At 53.1% G+C, this 20,982-nt stretch overlaps 1 protein-coding gene across 18 annotated transcripts in view; it reads left to right on the forward strand.

Moving 5' to 3' along the window:
- Window positions 1-20,982, forward strand: part of HDAC5 (histone deacetylase 5) — a 1,827,433-nt gene that overhangs the window by 1,044,656 nt on the left and 761,795 nt on the right. For all 18 annotated transcript variants that reach the window (XM_086923942.1, XM_086923931.1, XM_086923932.1 and 15 more), the window contains one exon: window positions 16,808-16,939. In XM_086923942.1, the coding sequence (XP_086780068.1) occupies window positions 16,808-16,939 (132 nt within the window). The remainder of the gene's footprint in view (window positions 1-16,807; window positions 16,940-20,982) is intronic.

A 20,982-nucleotide genomic window follows, 5' to 3' on the forward strand; every position in this document is an offset into this window, starting at 1 on the left:
CGAAGACCCATTTTTTGAGCACTGCAAATAGAAAGGGCCACTCTACAAGGTCGAAAGCCATAGTGGCGTCTAGAGAGAGGATGGCTGCTTCCTCCCGCAGTAGCTGGATGCGGTGGAGTACCCCATGTAGACGCCTGAGATTAAGGGAGGTGTTGCGCCCTGGCATGAAGCCGGACTGGTCCGGGTGGATCAGCGTCGTGAGGTGGGGCTGCAAACGGAGGGCCAAGAGTTTTGCCAGCACTTTCGCGTCTGCATTCATCAAGGATATCGGGGGGGGTAGGAGGAGACCCGATCCGGGGGTTTACCCGGCTTATGAATTGCTACGACTGTGGCTAATCTCTGGTCTGGGGACATCGTACCTCTCGCCAAACAGTCGTTATACATGGGGAGCATGTGGGGAGTGACCTTCTGGGCTAGTTTTTTATAGAGTTTCACCGGCAGGCCGTTTGGGCCATGCGCCTTCCCGGTGTTAAGGGCAGCCAGTTCTTTTCCAATTTCAGCAGTAATGAAATCGTTCTCTAGATCTTGCGCGTCTTCTGCCGAAAGCGCGGGCAATGGTATGTCGTCGAGGAAGTGCAAGCCGTCCTTCTCCGTGACCGTGTCCCGAGAAGTGTATATTTCTTCATAATATGCTGCTAGGTCGGCCACTATGTGTGGGGGTTCTGTGGTGGTAGAGCCATCCTCCCGCGTAAGCTGAGCTATCCATCTATCGGCCCTTTCCTTCCTCTTTATCCAGGCTAGCATTTTCCCGGTTTTGTCCCCCAATTCGTAGATTCTATGTAACGTGTCCGTATGTCTAGTCCGCGCCGCTTCCTCGACGTATGCCTTGTATTCTTGGGTCGCCAGTCTCAAGGTGTGGGCTGTGTCAGCGGTGGGGTTTAGCGCGTGGGCCGTCTCTGCCTCATGCACTGCAGTCTCAAGCGAATCGTGTTGTTCCCTTTGCTCCCTCTTATGCCTACTGATTGTGGATATAGCTTGCCCTCTAATGACCGTTTTGTATGCCTCCCAAAGAATGGAGGGTGAGGTTACCGAATCCAAATTTTCTTCAAAATAGACATCTGTGGCAGTCTGTAATGCTTTTGATATTGTATGATTATGCAAATAGCCCCGATATATAGGGTATATCCTTTGTCTCCGGGGGCTATGCGTAGTGTAAGTAATTTGAATCGGGGAGTGGTCCGATATACCTCTCGGTAAATGGTCTATTGTCGTTATCTTCTCTGGGGGTATTGATTGTGTGAAGATGTGATCTATACGGGAGAGACTGTTGTGTGCCCCCGAGTGAAATGTATAATGGCTTTTCCCTGGGTGTTTGAGCCTCCAGGCGTCTAGTTGACCAATGGCTTCTACAAACTCCCTGAAAATCTGTGCGGGTCTGGTCGGTTCCCTGGGAGGATTCCGGTCTATGGTTGTATCAATGACTGCATTAAAGTCTCCCCCTATAATTAATTCTCCCTACGGGAGCTCAAGTAGTAGCTTCCCAAGGTCTTGGAATGCTCCCTGATGAAGTGTATGGGGTACGTAGACAGAGACCATATTGAAATTACGACCTTCCCACTGACAAGCGATCGCGGCGAAGCGCCCTTGATCGTCCACCCACGTACGCTTGAGTATTAATGGTGAGCTTTCGTGTAGTAGGATAACGACCCCGCGTGACCCAGAGGAGAATTCTGCATGGGCGGCCATTTTAAATACCCATCGGTTTAGTGCTTTGCAGGCCGTTCCCATTAAGTGTGTTTCTTGGGGTAGGACCACTGTAGGGTTTCGCCGTTTCAAATACTGTAGAACAAGCTCTCTTTTAATTTTGTGCCCCAACCCATTCACATTCCAGGAGATGAGCGTAAGGGAGGGGAGGGGGGGGGGGGGGGAGTCAGTCGGCGATTGGGAATTGTTACCTTGCATGTCTGACATAGTGCCTTATGTAGGAGTGTATCCCAACCACCATAATGGTCGACGGGAACCAAATGGGCCACGGAGCGACTAGATAGTATAGTGGCAAAGGTCCATGTATCGATAATGATGTGCGCGTATGCAGGGGTAGTGTCCAACAAATCCAGTATAAGTGATTATGGAGAAAGTGAAGAACCAACAACAAAAACCATATCCGTAGTATACGTCTGGTATTTATAACCCTTACCCTCCACCCCGTTCCCACCCCCAGTGGATCCAGAACCGTCCATCTCCCCCACAGAACACAGAAATTAAGAAATAACAGTACGGTCAATACCCCTACTTCCCTCCCTGCCTGCCTGGCGGATTAAGAAACTTCCACCTTCCCAACTGAGCAGAGCGCTTAGTATCCCAACTCAAGTGTATTGTTCGTGAGGGTGAGACTTCTGTGTCCGTCCATGAGCCCCCCCTTTAAGACTGTCCATGCAGTGCCGTTCAGTTCAACAAGTCCTACCTTAAAGAGTCCCTTCCCCCCGATCTGGATCCCACCTCGGTTAATCGTCCGCAGCAGTGGGTAGGATCTTGCAAATTTTTATGTTGTTGTGGCCTACCACCGGCCTAGTTCTTGGATGAGGCCACTGAACTCCGGACTCTTGACCTGGGTGTCCGTTGCAAGGTATCCTCAACATAGTCTGTAGTGCAACGATTCATGTCTATCAGTGGCGTAACGAAACTTGAGGGGGCCCCCCTGCAAAGAATATGGAGGGGGCCCCCCCATGCTCCGGATTCAGTCAGGAGCTCTCAGGTCAGGGGCCTGCTGCGTGTGCACCAGTGGCGGCCGGTAGATCCCATAAATGGTGCAACGAAAAGCTGTGGTCCAAGCTGAAGGAGCAAGCACATCAAAGTGAAAGAAGTGTGCCCAGGCTGTCCTTCCCAAGTCGGCCCCCCAACCACTCAAATCTCAGCTCCAAACAAATTCAGTCATTTGTCTCCAAAACATCAGCCCGTCGGCGCATGAAAGCAGACACGCCCTGCCACCAAACACTAGCTTTGCATTTTTGAAAAACAACCCAAATTCCCTAAATCAAGAAGTCATCTTCTCTGTGAAAAAGTTCAACCACTGTCATGAACCACTGCAACACATGGATAGACTCTGCCCTGAACATCCATGTGTCATAGCCGCATGTCATATGCGACAATCCCATGCCAAGAACCACCACTATCAAGCCGAAGCTAGCACGGGGGCTGTGCACCATCACGCAATCAGACAGGAACCACCACTATTATGCCAGGGCCCGCATTTCACCAAGCCTCGGCACCACCATACCATGGGTGAACACATTGTGCCGTCATGTACCACCGCCATGGCAGGGCCAACACTATGTAATGTCATTCCATCTATCAAGTACACAATCATGGAACATCGCCGGTGTTGAAATGGTGCAGCTCTGCAGAATCTCACTAGCGGCCGCGACAAGCTCCCCTCTCTACCCAGTGATAGCCCTCTGCACACAAAGGCATGTCGTAGGCACTATGGAAAAGAGAGAACAAAACATGAACGTCTTCCTTGCCTGACTCTTAACAGTCCACCCACTCCCTTCATAGCCCCCCCCTACAGTACACAAGGACACCCACATGTCCCCTGTACCTCTCCACAGGTCAAATGCATATCAACCATCCTGGAATGGCTACCCACCTAGGAAAGTAAGGAAGACATCCCAGAGAACAAAAACAGCTTGACCCATATGCGCGATGCAGGGTCTGAAATAGGCTATGGGGCACTGGCGCACAGCTCCCCGCAGGACAGCCGAGGGTCACGACTTCAGAGCCCACCGCGTTTACTCCCTGCCTCGTGCCACTTCATGGCCTATGTCGTGCAACCCCGTCTACGCCCTGTCGTATTTCATCGTCTCCCATTTACCACTGTCCACCCACTGTATTTACACTCTATTTCTTTGTCTCTCGTACACTGCTGCCCACCCACTGTATCCACACCACCTCACTGTCTCTCATCCACCACCGTCCACCCACTGTACCTACACCTCACTGTCTCATACACCACCGCCCACCCACTGAATTTACACCCTGCACTTCATTGTCTCTCACACACTGCTGTCCACCCACTACATGTATATACCCTATAGCACCCCATTGTCTCTCACACACCGCTGTCCACCCACTGCATCTATACCCTGTAGCACCCCATTGTCTCTCACACACCGCTGTCCACCCACTGCATCTATACCCTACAGCAAACCATTGTCTCTCATACACAACTGTCCACACACTACACTCACACCCTGCATTTCATTGCCTCTCATACACCACTGTCCACACCATGCAGCCACACCATGCAGCACTCCATTGCCTCTCATACACCACTGTTCACCCACTGCACCCACACCCTGCATTTCATTGTCTCTCATACACAACTGTCCACCCGCTGCATCCATACCCTGCAGTGCCTCAAAGTGTCTCATACACCACTGTCCACCCACTGCATTTACACCCCTTCGTATTTCAATGATGTCTTCAAGTCTCTCTTCTCTCAGCATCCACTAGCCATCTTGGAACAACAAAGTCACAATAAGCTACAGCAAAAGAAACATACTTTGGCACAGCCAATAGCTCTGCAACCAACATCAGACCCATTGGCTTTGCCAACACTTATTAGATATGACATCCCACATGGATCCTCCCCTTCCGACCCACAATGTCCTTCCCTTCCCATGTGTGTCCCACTCTCTCCCATATGACTTTGGCATCAGTTTGCTACACTCCAGTCCCATCCACTTCCCCGAATATATCTCTATCATTCTTGGCACACTGTTGCTGCTCTGGGGGCTCACTCCACGCCCCACTAGACTTTAACCACCAATCCATAACATGCTCTCTATTGGATTCCTCAACAAAAAACATTACCAATGTGAACAACAAGAAATACAATTCATAGGAAAACAAGCAAAACATAAAGGGCCTCATTTATGAAAAGTGACGCATCGCTGCGTGTAAACAGCGATGCGTCACTTTTCACTGCGCACTCCTTGCGACACCAATGATGCGTCATATTTAATGTATGACGCATCATGTCGCAAGGACTTACAGATACGTCAGTATTTCTGACGTACCTGTAAGCGCAAAAGTGACGCATTGCTGGAGTGTGTCACAAATGTGACGCAACTCCAGCAATGCGTCCTTTCACATGGGGAAAGCTCCATGTGAAAGGGCTTGCGTCAGTCTTACGCCTGCTGTGAGGCAGGCGCAAGATTTTGACGCAACAGCATCCTAAAAGTGACGCAGTGAAATCTCATAGATTTCACTGCGTCACTATTACGAGGCTTTTTGCGGGGGAACGCCCCCTCTGCATACATTATACCTGACGCAGGTATAATGTGGCGCAGGGGTTTAAAAAGTGACGCATCTACCTAGATGCGTCACTTTTTAAATATGGCGCAACAAGGCACATTTTTTACGCCGCTGGTGCGTCACAAAAAGTGACGCACCGGCGGCGCAAAACTGACGCAAGGCCTCATAAATAAGGGCCAAAGTGCACAGCATGGGCGCAAACCGAGTACCCAAAATGCATTCAAAAAAAGAGAAAATGAAGGCTCTGTGCTGTGGAACCCGGGAACGACCCTCCCCAACTCCATAGCACTCCGGAGGCCCCCAAAATGTGAGCCTCTCAGCCAAGTTGGAGTCAGTGGTGTAGCACGAGCCCCACGTGCCCTCATTTAATGAGGTGAAAATGGCCCCCTGGCTTCTGCCCGGTTAGAGAAAGACCGCCACAGTCAGGGTGCCCCTCCCATTCCCAGGCTCCGATGCCACTGCACATGCTGCACCATTGGCATGCACGCCCATGGCCAGAGTCCAAAATTAAACAAAGGGCCGATGACAAAGTGAGTCAACAGAACTAGGCAGGTGCCTATGATGCCAGCACCAGACAGCGCCAAATTGACACCAAAAGCATCAAACACCACCAATCTACTCCAAGGAGGGAGCAATAAACACAAAATTGATTTTTTCTGAAGGCCCCAGACAGTCCCGCACCTGGTCTCAAACGTCGCTCCAAAGTGTGCAACAACCACAGTCATGCTCTCCCCTCCTCTGCAACTGGGAAGACGCCTGATAGAAATTAAATGTGGCACAACAGCCAGAGATGCCGGTCCTGGAACTGGGGGTGGAGGGGGGGGGGGGGTGGGGGGGGGGGAGAATCACACTCGAGTCTCCGCGTTGGCCCAACATCCCATGACCCTCGGCAAACCTCCCAATTGTGAACACAGGAGCTTTATTACAAGTGACGTAGTTGTTTGTGACTTCGACCTGAGAAGAACAGAAACTTCCCTTCCAGGCTTTGCCTCAAACTGCCTCCTTTGCGCTCAATGGGCAGCAGGCATTTGGGGCACTAAGAAATATTAGACACACAAGATCGACATCGGAAACTCGTGCTTCCCTTATTTCACAGAGAAAAACCATAACCTGCCGAATTTTAAGTGTCCATTGGGTATGGTGTACTGTCACGCATGGCTGCCAAGGGTTCATATTTCTTATGCGGAACATTTTCATGGTTTCAGTGTACTCATGAGTGACGTTCAAGGACCATGTGTGTGACACTTCGAGTAACACTTTTTAGCAAATAAAATCAATAAAGTCCTTGAAACAGATAAAGATCAGAAATTAAACCCATTTGAGCAATGAGAACCCCCAAGAAGACCTTGAAATGGCTGCAAAGCACCGGATCTTTGCACATGGCATATTAACTCTGCACTACTGTATGGTGTGTGAAAACTACAATCTCTCTCCTGCAAGATCATTAATCATCAGTTAACTTCGGGGGAAAAATGGTTTCCTAAAAACTGCTGGACACACAAGTCACTCTGCAGCAAGTGCTTTTAAACCCATACGCTAATAATAAGCACATCAACCCCCACACCCAGGTGCCAAGTGCGGCTGAACCTCAAGTAACAAAATGATGTCTGTGACAAAAGCAGTAAGTAACACACTGAGCTATCCACAACCCCTTGCCCCCCCCCCCCCCCCCAAGATACACAGGGTCGAGGAGGTCAGGAGAACACGAGTTGCCCTTGATGTATTTAATTCCAGTCAACGGGGGGGGGGGGGGGGGGGGGGGGGGGGTCGCGGATCAGCTGCCAGGCTGCGGCGGCAATTTCTGGGGGCCCCACCTGGCAGCAGGATTTTAAAATGAAAACATCCTGCCACCTGGCGCACCGACTGGATCCTTTAGTGAGTCCCTAGCCAGCTAGAATTGATGCTGCAGCCAGGGCACCGAACTTGAATAAACAGATGCCTATCTGCATCAGAGACATGCCCGCCACAGACAGGTCAGTGTCAGACACTTCACCATTGAGAGGTGGCACTAGGTGCCGCAACCGGAAAACAAACAGGCAAGGCGCCCTCCTGGATTTAGTATTTAACAGACAGGCCACCTCTGGTGCAGCGGCAGCAGGGTCCCATATATTCATTACTTATGTAGTAGTCCTATTTCTATAGCAGTGGTGTATGGCGGTTTTTGGCTTACAAACTCTGGCCAGGCATACTGGGAAAGAAAGCAGCCCAGGCAGGTTACAAAATATTAGAGAAGCAGGAGAGACAACCACATAATTTGCATTAGAGGGCTGGATTCCGTGACCCGCCAATATGGACAATTTTTGGGAACAAGTGCATTAACTAAATGAGCTGTTCTACTTTTACTGAGGATAGTGACCAGCAGCTTACACGCAGATCCCAGAAAAAGATGCAATAAACGTGTGGCTTATCTTAATGAAGATGGGCTCGTGACCCACAGCTCACTCAGCCAAGACATACTGCCAAAAAATTGCATTGCGTCTCAAGTGCTGTGAGGGCACACAGAACCCACATCCTGGTGGACAGCATTCCCTAACTCGTCATTGACCCCATCAAGTCCAGCTGTACCTTGCAGGGTGACCCCCTCAAGTGTCGTTACACCTGCAATATCCCTGTGCTTAAAAAACAAGTGTGTGGAAGAAGAGTGCGAGTGGACCCTGCAGGCCCCCGCCGGTGACCGTAACCGTGACAGACTTACTTCGGAGTTCTGTTCAGTCACACTCGAGTCCTGAGCGTGGGCTTTTTGTCTTCGTCCACTTCAATTCGAATTGATCGAAGTGTTGTTGTTGTTCCTCCTTCTTCTTCACTATGGCCATGCGGCGAGCGCGCCCCCTGCCCACACGCACACGTGACGTGACGTGACCACACCTCACACCTGACATGACCGTCCTACTGCTTATTGGGCCGCCGACAGTGTTGTACCCCGGGGCCGGCTGCCTGGCATTGGTCACCACTCACCAGCAGCCCGCCCCCCCCACGGTGACACGGCAGCGCATACGCGGCGGCGGAACGAAAGACCGAAATTGAAAGAAAGTCTACTCTGTCCTGCGGTCGCCATTTCATAAGATTCGAGTGGCTGGCGGCTCAGAGTGTGATAAAGGTTATTGCACCATTTTGGACTTGCTCTCGGGGGCCCCGCACCATTTTGAAGACTGTCTCGGGGCCCGGGCCTGGCCTGGCTGCCCGCACCATTTTGAAGACTGCCTCTCTCTCTCCCAATCCCCCAGGGGTGCCCCGCCGGCGGCGGCCGGGGCCCCGCACCACCATTTTCAAACAGACAAACACTCGTCACCACTATTAGTCTTGCAGGGGCCACTATTAGTCTCGCAGGGGCCCCGGCCGGGGGCCCCGCGGCCCGCACCATTTCAGTCGCAGGGGCCCCGGCCGGCCCGGGGCCCGCGCTGCGCAACATTTTAGAGCCACTACCCACCACAATTGTTTTCTTGTTTGACGTGAGGAGGGGCCCTGTCGGCTGGGGGCCCCCAGCCAGCGCGAGGCCCCCCGCAATGCGGGGCCTGCGGGGGCTTGTGTTACGCCCCTGATGTCTATTCAATCTCATCTTGGGCTTGCAGGCTTCCACCTCCGTTGTGTCGCTGTGCGTTTCGGTGCTTCGGTCTCTTAGCCGGTCTCCAGCCTTCTAACCAGTCCTGCGCATCCCTCGGTGATTCAAAAAAACACGTTTTCCCTTCCGATTCCACACGCAATTTTGCAGGGAAAATCATTGAGTACTTGAGCTCTCGAGCATGGAGTTCTTTCTTTACCTCTAGGAAGCCTCGTTGTTGTTGTGCCACCGCTGCTGTGTAGTCGGGGTAAAAGTTGATTTCTGCGTTGTCGATACGTATCGGTGGGCGAACACGTGCAGCCTGTAAGATGGCGTCTTGATCCCTGAAGTTAAAGATTCTCGCCAAAATAGGGCATGGTGGTGCACCCGGTTTAGGTTTTCCTCCAGGCACTCAATGGGCTCGTTCCACCGAGAAATAGTTTGACAGTCCTTTCGGTTGGAGTTGATTATGAATGAGGTCTTCTACGTAGAGATCTAGGGCTGGGCTCCCTACCAATTCCGGTACACCTATAAGGTGCACATTGTTGTGCTGTGAGCAGCCTTCCTGGTCGTCGAGTTTTGCTTTAAGCATGGTGTTATCTTCCTCAAGTCTTTTTACCTTATGTTGCAGGTCTGCGGTGTCTCCCAGGAGCCCAGTGGTTGTGTTTTCCACCTCCATGAGTCGGTCTCACATTTTCCCAAAGTCTGCTCTTATCAGGGAGATGTCCATTGAGATCGCGCCCATGGAGGTTTGCATTGTTTTCAGTGCCGCCATTACATCTTGTAGGGTGATTTTTTTTGGTGTTATTGGACTCACCATTTTGCTGGGGTGGCTTTTGCCTTGTTTCACCTCTTGCGCCGTCCTGGGGCTCCTTCAGATAGGCATATTTATCCAGTTAGCTCTATATTTTTGATCATCTGCTTTTTTTCATTGAGTTTGTCCATCAAGAAGTCTTTTTATGTTGTCACATTTTTATTCCCTCAACTTTCCTTCATTTAATGTAGACTGTGACAGCTTGCCTTCACCTTTTGCGACCTTACCATGGTGCTCACACACACTTTGTGAAATGTGTGTACAATACTCCAGTGACGTATTATTTTTGTTAAAAAATATCCAGGAGAACCGTGAAAGACTGCAAAGATGTCTGGTAGTGTGGACAACTGGAGGGTGCCAAAAGCTTTACTTTTCTGAAGTTTGCTGATCTGCCTAGAGAAAGACACCACTCACGTGCTGCCCAATTACTGGACCTAGAGGGGGACACTGTAAAACATGGCATCTGGAAATTATACCAGGCCCAATTGCATCAAGGTGTTGGAGATTGAGGATAGCATCACCAGGCACCTGCTCACTTTGTCTCATTCATCTAAAAGAAACCGGTTAGTGTTAGATTCCTTACCTTAGAAAATACCCATCCATCATCCCCTTTTGTATCGCTTTGTTCACCCTAAGCGTGGCAGGGTTTGCCACTGGATTCAAGATAGCCTGGCTGATGAGGGTTATGAACCCGAAACCGTTCCCAGGATGCTTGTTTCCGGTCCAGGGAAGACATGGCTTGGTAGTTTGGGCTGGACTGTTCCCATGGGGCACAGGGTCAGACTGATTTGCACATGGCCATGTCTGAACTGGGGTGGCAGAGTGAGCTAAAGAATGGTGATGGATTAAACCCAGATCAGTTGACTGGGGGTAAGTGTTTGATTTGCTCAAACGCTCCGTCCTTCATCCCCTTTTGTATCGTTTTGTTCGCCCTAAGTGTGGCAGGGTATGCTCAGACGTGAGTCCCTAGCTCACTTTGCCACTGGATTCAAGATAGCCTGGCTGATGAGTGTTATGAACCCGAAACCGGTCCCAGGAGGCTTGTTTCCGGTCCAGGGAAGACATGGCTTGGCAGTTCGGACTGGACTGTTTGCATGAGGCACAGGGTCAGACTGATTTGCATATGGCCATGTCTGAACTGGGGTGGCAGAGTGAGCTAAAGAATGGTGATGGATTAAACCCAGATCAGTTGACTGGGGGTGAGTGTTTGATTTGCTCAAACGCTCCGTCCATCATCCCCTTTTGTATCGCATAGAAAATACCCAGGTGCCAGACTGGATCAAGAAAGATTTTTCGTCAGCCGTACCCTTGCTCGTCGGTAGGCGTCGGCTGCGGCTCCGTGTCCGTCGTCGGCGTCGTGATCGCCGGGATGACGTTGTCTGAGTACTTAGATGCCCCCCTCGGGCGCTGACGTCAGTTCTTCTTTTTTCCGCACCTGCAAGCGTAGATCCGGGAAGGGCTAGTATCCTAGTCATTTTTTTACTAACTTTTTGGCCTATTTTGGCTATTCTTTTCGAGTTGGTTTTGACTCGTGGTGCAGGTAGGGATGCCTGGATTCAAGCCGAGCGACTCCTGTCACCGCCCGATGTCGGTGACCAACCCCCTCCGCCGGTGTCTCTACTGCCTTGGGGCCGACCACGACGACAAGTCGTGCCCCACTGCCGGGCCTTGACCTCGAAGGCTAGGCGGGAGCGGTCCCGCAAGTTCCTCAAGATCCGGCAGTCGGCTCTGCGCTGCTCGAGGTCCCCGTCGAGGAGGAAGTCGAGGGACCGGTCGTGGAGCCGCAGCCATTGACACTTGTCGCACCATCACCACTCGTCGGGCACGAAGTCCTCTGGTAAGTCAAGGAAGAAGAAGTCGAAGAGGCGACATCGCTCTTCTGACACCCCTCACCTGTCGCTCGGCTGAGGGTTCAGGAGACGCCACCCGCGCGGCTCCGCCGGAGCCACGGGCGTCACATCCAGTCCCATACCCTCCGGTCCCTGGACTGCATGCGACACCGGAGGAGATAGGTGAGTTCCCCGTCGCCATGAGGACTCACTTTCCTCAGTTGAGGCCTGCCGGCATGCCTTTGGACCCGCAGTCCTGACTTCGGGCCCTAGCGGACCGGCGGCTTTGGCACTGTTGTTGACTTCGACGCCGCAGGGCCCCGGGCGATCCAGGCCTGGATCCCAGTCGACGCCAGTTGACCTTACGACTCCTCCGCTGGTGCCGACCCCGATGGTGTCACTCCCGGCGCTGTCTTTGGACGCCGCCGCCCCCCCCCGGTTTCAGCCCCGGTCTGGCGTCAGAGCAGCGCCACTCGGCGCTGTCTCCGGTGTCGGTTGGTGAGCAATTTACCTATGACCCAGCTCCGTCTTTGCTGCCTGTTTATCAGGACAGGGATGAATGGGAGGACTGGGAGGGGTCTGAGGACCCTCTGGCACAACAGTGCCACTTAAGCCAGGACTGGGCAGATGAGCTGGGGGAGGCCAGTGGTCTGGATACATCGCTTGACACTGGATTCATCTCCCTCCCTCCGTGGCTACGGAGGAGGGTGCTACCTATGGTGTGGTGTTGCGCAGGGCAGCTAAGGCTTTGCCTCTTGAGCTCCCTGCTGCGGTCGTGAGGACTAATATCCTCACGAGGTGCTTAAACCGCCAGTAAGCTCTTCAGAGCCTATGCTGCCGTTCAATGAAGCCCTCGCAGACGTTCTGATGGGCACTTGGTCCAAACTCTCCACAGTGCCCCCTGTGGAGCGGAACGTGACCCACGCCACCGCCCGGCTCCGATCGATCCCTGCTTTCTGTCCGTTCACCCTACCCCTGAGAGCCTAGTGATCCAGGCCTCTACGCCACAGAACGCGTTCCCGACTGCTCCTCCAGATCGGGAATCCAAAAGGTTTGACCAGTTTGGAAAGTACCTGTTCTCCTCACTGAGTTTGGGATTGCGGTCTATCAACACTGCTTGACTTTTGGGCCGTTACACCCACTCCTTGTGGGACACTTTTGCGGACGTGCTGCCCCAGTGTCCCGAGGAGGACCAGGCACAGCTTGCCCAAGCACTTGCTGAGGGGCGGGATGCGGCACTTTATTCAATCAGATGTGGACTAGATTTCACGGACTGGCCGGGCAGTGTGATTTCCACGATGGTGGCGAACCGTCACCACGGATGGCTGACGTCCGCCAATTTTTCAGGGGATGTCCAGCCCACGCTCATGGACATGCCCTTCGATGGCCGTCACATTTTTAGTGACAAAGCAGACAGTGCGCTTGAGCGTTTCAAGGACTCCAGGGCTACGGCCAAGTCCTTGGGCCTGTCGGGCCAGCGCCAGCAGACTTCTGCTTTTTGCCCCTTTCGTGGCCAAGGAAGGGGCGCCCTCACAAGTTCGTCCAGCCACAGGCCATAGAACTAGCCTCAGCGTGGACGTGGGAACTGTCGTGGCGGTGCAGGGGGGACAAAGGCCTGGTCAGTCCACATCCTCTCCTCCATTTGACGCCAGTGGGGGGCAGGGTCCGCCATCACCTCCTCCACTGGGGTACCATCACTTCGGACAGGTGGCTGCTGCAAATTGTCCGAAGGGGCTACTCCCTCCCCTTTGAGGCGACCCCTCCAGCCATGCCACCACAGTACCACTGCATGTCGGGGATCACTTGCAACTTCTGCAGGAGGAGGTTATGGCCCTCCTGGCCAAGGGGGCCATCAAGCACGTTCCTGAGCCAGAAGTAGGACGTGGTTGCTACTCCCACTACTTTCTGGTACCCAAGAAGGGCAAAGGAGGCCTACGCCCTATCTTGGATCTCCGGAGCGTCAACGGCTTCCTCCGGAAGGAGAAGTTCAAGATGCTGACTTTAGCTAAGGTCCTGGCTACCCTCGACCCTGGAGACTGGATGGTAGCGTTGGACTTGAGGGACGCAATATTTCCACATCCCCGTCCTGCCGGCGCTACCTGCGGTTCACGGTAGGCCACGGGCACTTTCAGTTTAACTTGCTCCCCTTCGGCCTCACCAGTGCACCTCGGGTGTTCAAGAAAGTGATGGCGGTGGTCGCAGCTCATCTGCGCAGATCAGGGGTTCCAGTCTTCCCCTAGCTTGACGACTGGTTGTTGAAGGCGGGCTCGCCCTAGACAGTAGTCTCCCACCTCCAGACTACGGCCGACCTCCTGCATTTGCTGGGGTTCTCCATGAACGTGCTGAAGTCGCACCTGATTCCCTCTCAGAAGCTCCTATTCATTGGAGCGGTTCTGGTCTTGGTGCAGTTTCAGGTTTATCCTCCCGAGCAGCGGGTTCGGGATATTTAGGCTCTGATTCCGATCTTTCACCCTTTATCCCGAGTTTCGGTCAGGTTGACGCTGTGGCTGCTGGCGCTGATGGCCTCCTGCATCCTACTGGTGCATCATGTCAGGTGGCGGATGCGGGCTCTGCAGTGGGACCTGAAGTTTCAGTGGGCACAGCATCAGTGCAACCTATTCGACCACGTCCTGATCTTGGAGTGCACTGCGAGACAGTTGCAGTGGTGGCTCACGGACCGCGATTGGGTCAGCGGCACATCCCTCTCCCTTCCCCAACCGAAGCACGTAGTGGTGACGGATGCGTCCCTCCTGGGATGGGGGTCCAAATGGGAGAGGCAGAGATCAGAGGCCTCTGGTCTCCGGCGGAGTCCTGGCTCCATATCAACCTTCTGGAGCTGCAGACGATCCGACTTGCACTGAAGGCATTCCTTCCCTTTGTCCTGGGAGGTGTAGTGCAGGTGTTCACGGACAACACCACCGCCATGTGGTACTGCAACAAACAGGGTGGGGTGCGGTCGTGGACCCTTTGTCAGGAGGCTCTGCGCCTCTGGACATGGCTGTAACACCAGGGCGTCACCTTGGCGGTTCAACACCTGGCAGGTTCTCTGAACGCCAGGGCGGACGAACTCAGCCGCCGGTGCATGATGGATCACAAATGGCGTCTTTCAGCAGTGGGGAGAGCCTTGGTTAGATCTATTCGCCACCGAAGAGAACGCTCAATGTCATTAGTTCTGCGTGTTGGAATTTTCAAGGCGGCACTCGCTCGGCGACGTTTTTTGTTGCGAGTGGAGCTGAGGTCTATTGTACCCCTTTCTGCCTCCACCACTTCTGCCCAGAGTGCTGAAGAAGATCCGGCAAGACCGGGCCCAAGTCTTCCTTGCAGCTCCGGATTGGGCACGAATATACTGGTATCTTGAGCTACTCAGCATGTCAGTTGATCCCCGATTCGTCTGCCTCTTCAGGAGGACCTTCTGTCGCAGCAACAGGGGATGGTCCTCCACCCAAACCTGTCCAGTCTCCACCTACATGCGTGGAGATTGAGCGGCGACAGTTGAGGCCATTTAACTTGCCTCCTGAAGTCTGTGATGTGATTCTGGCAACCAGGCGTCCCTCCACAAAAACGGTATTCGCCTGCAGGTGGAACTAATTTGTGGCATGGTGCACAGCAAAGGCTGTAGATCCACTTTCTGCCCTCCTTTCAGAGGTTCTCCTCTTCCTTTTATCTCTTGCCCAGCAGGGCTCTGCTCTGGGCACTATCAAAGGCTATCTCTCAGCCATTTCAGTCTTCTTAAGGCTTCCTGATCAGCCTTCTCTTTTCAAGTCCCCGGTTGTAAAAAGATTCTTGAAGGGCATCACACACACTCCTTTTGAGCGACTTCATAACTGTCCTCTTCGTCTTCTCTTAAAATTGCATTCCTGGTTGCCATCACCTCTGCCAGGAGAGTGAGTGAGCTCCAGGCTCTGTCTTCTAAGCCTCCTTTCCTCTCTGTCCATCCGGACAAAGTTGTTCTGAGGACTCGTCCTTCTTTCCTGCCCAAGGTGGTTACAGCCTTTTACATCGGGCAGTCCATCACCTTGCCCACCTTCTTTCCGCCTCCGCATCCCTTGAAAGAAAAAGAGAGACTCCACCGTCTGGGCCCAAAACGTGCGCTCTCCTTTTACCTAGACCACACACGCCAGTCCCGGGTAGACGACCTGATCTTTGTTGGTTACGTGGGTGCTAAGAAGGGGCGGGCGGTGCGCAAGCGGACTATCTCTCGTGGGTCTTTTGTGCATCAAGGTCTGTTATTCTTTGGCGAAAAAGGAGCCTCCGGTGAGGCTGCGCACCCATTCCACTCTGGCCACAGCGGTTACTACTGCCCTGGGTCGGGGAGTCCCCTTGCAGGACATCTGTCGGGCAGCTACGTGGGCCTCGCTACACACGTTTGCTAAGCACTACTGCCTGGACAGCCAAGTCCGGAGAGATGGCTTTTTCCGCCTTTCCGTTCTCCAGGACTTTCTGGTGTGATCTTGGTTTGCAGACCCACCACCTGGGTTGGTATTGCTGGGGTATCTATTCTAAGGTAAGGAATCTAACACTGACCTGTTTCTTTCAGATGCACAAGTTACTTACCTTCGGTAGCGATATATCTGTAAGAAACAGTAGTTAGTGTTAGATTCCTTACCGCCCCACCCATCCTCCCCGCTCTCCGAACCAATATCTAGGGTTAAGGTATCTCCCTTTGAGGGCCCTAGTTTCATGGCACCAGTGTTGGTTTCTTGCATGGCTCTGCGTTCCTGGCGCGGAAAGCTACGTACAGAACTGACTTCAGTGCGCAAGGGCGGAGTCTAAGTACTCGGAGGACGACGTCATCCCGGCGATCACGACGCTGATGACGGACGCGGAGCCGCAGAAGACGCCTACCGACGCGCAAGGGTATTGCTGACGAAAAATCTTTCCGGATCCAGTCTGACGCCTGGGGATATTCTAAGGTAAGGAATCTAACACTAACTACTGTTTCTTACATATATATTGTTACCGAAGGTAAGTAACTTGTGCAACAATGTCGAAGACCTGTTTTATCATCAATAAACTGCTAACCATTGAAGATTTCCTTCATGTTGAGACTATTGTCTAAAAATGCATTTTTCTTCTATAAATATTTTGGATTTTGTGATAGAGGAATTGTTACAATGCTGTTCTGTATTATAGCATATCTCATTTTCATATAGAGCAGCTCTATCCAATAAGTCTGCTGATTCAACACCCACAGCAAATATGTTATTTTACCATAATCTGGCTATAAAATACATTATTATTATTATTATTATTATTATTATTATTATTATTATTATTATTAACCTTCCTTACCCCAGCACACACATACACAAATGCACATTTTCAGCTTTGGGACTATGAATTTCTTACTACATTGCTTTTCTCTTTTAGCTTCGGAACCCAATTTAAAAGTTCGATCGCGGTTAAAACAGAAGGTGGCAGAGCGAAGAAGCAGTCCCCTGCTGCGACGGAAGGACGGGACTGTAATTAGCACTTTCAAAAAGAGAGCAATTGAGATCTCAGGTAACAGCCCACTTTTAGGGGTTATTTAAGATGGTGATAAAACACAGGACCAGCAAATAATACAGGGGGAAATCTAGGAAAAACTGGAGTTCTACTTAAACCTATGAAATTGGTATTCTTTGTAGGGTTTTGCATGGATCATTTTGAATATATTTCCAAATGAAACATAAATAAATATTGCCTCAGCTTATTTATCTTCCTTTTGTGCAATTCTGTTTCTGTCAGATGGCCCTGATTGTCTCCTTGCTCTGACGGATCTCGCAGAGGAAAGCTAGAACTAGTCTACCTTTCACCTGCTTATCCTCAACCTGCTAGTTCTATTTTCAACACCCATGTAGAGAGTTTCCCTGTCCCCTAAATCAGTTATTGACGTGCTCTCTTACATACAGACTTCTTGCTGCCTGACCCATCTGGTGATATGAACGCCTATCTCCCTCCTACATTTGCAACCACTTACTGAGTCTCCTCCCGTTTGAACCCTTGTGGAGTCCCAGACTTTCTCTTCCTTAATTAAGCTTGCTGTGTAAAATCTTCTCCTTCAGTGGCCCCACCTCATGAAAGTGCACTCCTTCGTGCCATCATCATTCTTGAGACAATATGTACAGCCATTCCGCAGTCTTACTCCCCGCAGGGAATCACAACGCGGTTGTTACAACAACCGCGTTGTGATTCCGTATACCATTACTCCACAAGTCTGAACAACGACTTGTGGAGGGGGGACCCTGGATGTTGGAATAGTATAATTTACTATTCCAACTCCAGTCTGTGCGGACACTAGGGAAGGTGTTTGATTTTAAATCCAACACCTCCTCACCACTCCCCCGCAAGTCGTTAGTCCGACTTGCGGAGTAATGGTATGCGTAATTATTACTCGGTCGTTGTAACGACCGCTCTGTGATTCACGGCAGGGAGAAAGTTTCGGGGTAACGTTGTTTACCTTCTTGGGAGAGCCCCTGCATGATTCACTCGTTGTCCTCAGGACACCCCCGCGCCGCACGGCGACCAGATGTGTGAGTGCCCCCTCGCTGCTGCTCGCAGCCTCGTTGTGCCTCGCTGTGTTGCCGCCCTAGCTGCCTGCCTCGCCGCTCCCTGCCCCTCCGCCAAGTGTTTGTAGAACATTGTGGTTCTGCTGTATTTTTTCATTGCCTTCTGTTTTTATCTGCTGTTGTCCCCCTGTGCCTGTGTACGTTTATATTGCCTTGCTAATACTTATTGTAGTCCCCCTGTGCCTTGCCCACCCCGCTTCCCGCAGCCGCTCACCCGGCCACGCCCCCTTTTGTTTTGTGTCCTCCCCGCTCCCAGCTGCTCCTCCCTCCCACTTGTCCATAAATGGCGACCGCACGGCACAGGTGAGTGTGACTTGTCCTCAGGACACCCCCGCGCCGCACGGCCACCAGCTGTGTGAGTGCCCCCTCGCTGCTGCTCGCAGCCTCGTTGTGCCTCGCTGTGTTGTAGTTTTGCCGCCCTAGCTGCCTGCCTCGCCGCTCCCTGCCCCTCCGCAGAGTGTTTGTAGAACATTGTGGTTCTGCTGTATTTTTTCATTGCCTTCTGTTTTTATCTGCTGTTGTTCCCCTGTGCCTGTGTACATTTATATTGCCTTGCTAATACTTATTGTAGTCCCCCTGTGCCTTGCTCACCCCGCTCCCCGCTTCCAGCCGCCGCTCACTCGGCCACACCCCCTTTTGTTTTGTGTCCTCACCGCTCCCGCCTCCCAGCTGCTCCTCCCTCCCACTTGTCCATAAATGGCGACCACGCGGCGCAGGTGAGTGTGACCTGTCCTCAGGACACCCCGCGCCGCATGGCCACCAGCTGTGTGAGTGCCCCCTCGCTGCTGCTCGCAGCCTCGTTGTGCCTCGCTGTGTTGTAGTTTTGCCGCCCTAGCTGCCTGCCTGCCTCGCCGCTCCCTGCCCCTCCACCGTGTGTTTGTAGAACATTGTGGTTCTGCTGTATTTTTTCATTGCCTTCTGTTTTTATCTGCTGTTGTCCCCCTGTGCATGTGGACGTTTATATTGCCTTGCTAATACTTATTGTAGTCCCCTTGTGCCTTGCCCACCCCGCTCCCCGCTCACGCGGCCACGCCCCCTTTTGTTTTGTGTCCTCCCCACTCCCGCCTCCCAGCTGCTCCTCCCTCTCACTTAGCCATAAATGGCGACCACGCGTACGCGCAGCGGGCGTGCCGATTGTGGCCCGAAGGCACACCAAAGGCAAGCCCGTCTGCGCCCGTCCACGCCTAGACCGTGCCCAGTGCCAGGACACCTGGTCCCCACCGATGCAAGTCGACCGGACAGACCTACGATGCCGCGGCCCTCAATGCACTCAATGCCGGCCGAAACCCCACCTGCTGTCGAGCCGCCCGAGGCGCTTTCACAAACCCTTCACCTGCACAACCTGCAAGTTCTCCTGCCTCCGAACCTGCACCACGCCCGCCAAGCCAAACTCCAGCAGCGACCTCAAGTGCATCCTGCTCAACACCCGCTCCATCCACAGACACGCCGTGGAACTCTGGAACCTCCTCGACACAACATCACCAGACATCGCCTTCCTCACTGAAACATGGATGAACGCCTACTCAGCCCCCGACATCGCCATCGCCATCCCGGATGGATACAAGATCATCAGGAGGGACCGCGTCAACCAGACCGGAGGAGGCCATCCGCATCACGACTGACGCCGACGACCCCCTCGCCACGGCCGAACACCTCCACTTCCAGATTCACACCGACCCAAAGACGACCCTCAGAGGCACCCTCATCTACCGACCCCCGGGACCACGCACGCAATTCAGAGAAGACATCACAGACTTCATCAGCCCACACGCCCTCCCCTCCGCCGACTACATCCTCCTAGGGGACCTCAACTTCCACCTGGAGAACAACAAGGACCGCAACACCACCACCCTGCTGGACAACCTCGCCAACCTCGGTCTCAAGCAACTGGTCAACACCCCCACCCACTACGCCGGCCACACGCTTGACCCCGTCTTCTCATCCAGCAAGCACATCAGCTTCAGCCACTCCACCGGACTCCACTGGACCGACCACAGCTGCTTCCACTTCAGCTTCAGAAAACCACAACCCACCACCACCCGCAACAGGTTCCTCACAGGAGCTGGAGCAAGATCACCACCGACCAGCTCACCACCTCCCTCAGCCAGAACCCACCTGCCAGCACATCGGACGCCAACGAAGCAGCCCGCAACTTCACGCAGTGGCTGACCACCTGCGCCGATGACCTCGCACCATTGAAGAACCCTCCCAGCAGACCCAGAAGCAAGAAAGCCCCCTGGTTCACCGACGAACTCAAGGACTCCAAGAAGACCTGCCGCACCCTCGAGAAAGCCTGGCTCCTTGACCGGACCGCTGACAACATGACCGCCCTCAAACACGCCACCCGCAAGCACCACCAGCTCATCCGCATCACCAAGAAGAAATCACTGAAGGAGTGACTGGTCAACAACGCCCATGACAGCAAGGAACTCTTCAGCATCGTCAAGGAGTTCTCCAACCCCAGCACCGGCAACAACGACATTACCCCTTCACAAGATCCCTGCGACTCCCTCGCCTCGTTCTTCCACCGCAAGATTGCCGATATCCACAACAGTTTCGGCACAGCATCCACGCACCCAACCACCGAACCCCACCGCCACCCTCCGCACCTGGACCACGGTGACCACCGAAGACACAGCCCGCACGATGAACACCATCCACTCCGGCTCTCCAACCGACCCCTGCCCCCACCACGTCTTCAACAAGGCCGACTCCACCATCGCACCCCAACTCCGGGACGTCATCAACACCTCCTTCAACACCGCCACCTTCCCGGAGAGCTGGAAGCATGCCGAGCTCAGCGCCCTACTGAAGAAACCAACAGGGACCCCACCGACCTCAAAAACTTCCGCCCCATCTCGCTCCTCCCTTTTCCTGCCAAAGTCATCGAGAAGATCGCCAACAAACAGCTTGCCGCCTTCCTCGAGACGAACGGATCCCTCGACCCCTCGCAGTCCGGTTTCAGAGCCAACCACAGCACCGAGACCGCCCTCATTG

The sequence above is a fragment of the Lissotriton vulgaris genome, chromosome 5 (assembly GCF_964263255.1).
Source record: "Lissotriton vulgaris chromosome 5, aLisVul1.2, whole genome shotgun sequence".
Taxonomy (NCBI): Eukaryota; Metazoa; Chordata; class Amphibia; order Caudata; family Salamandridae; genus Lissotriton; species Lissotriton vulgaris.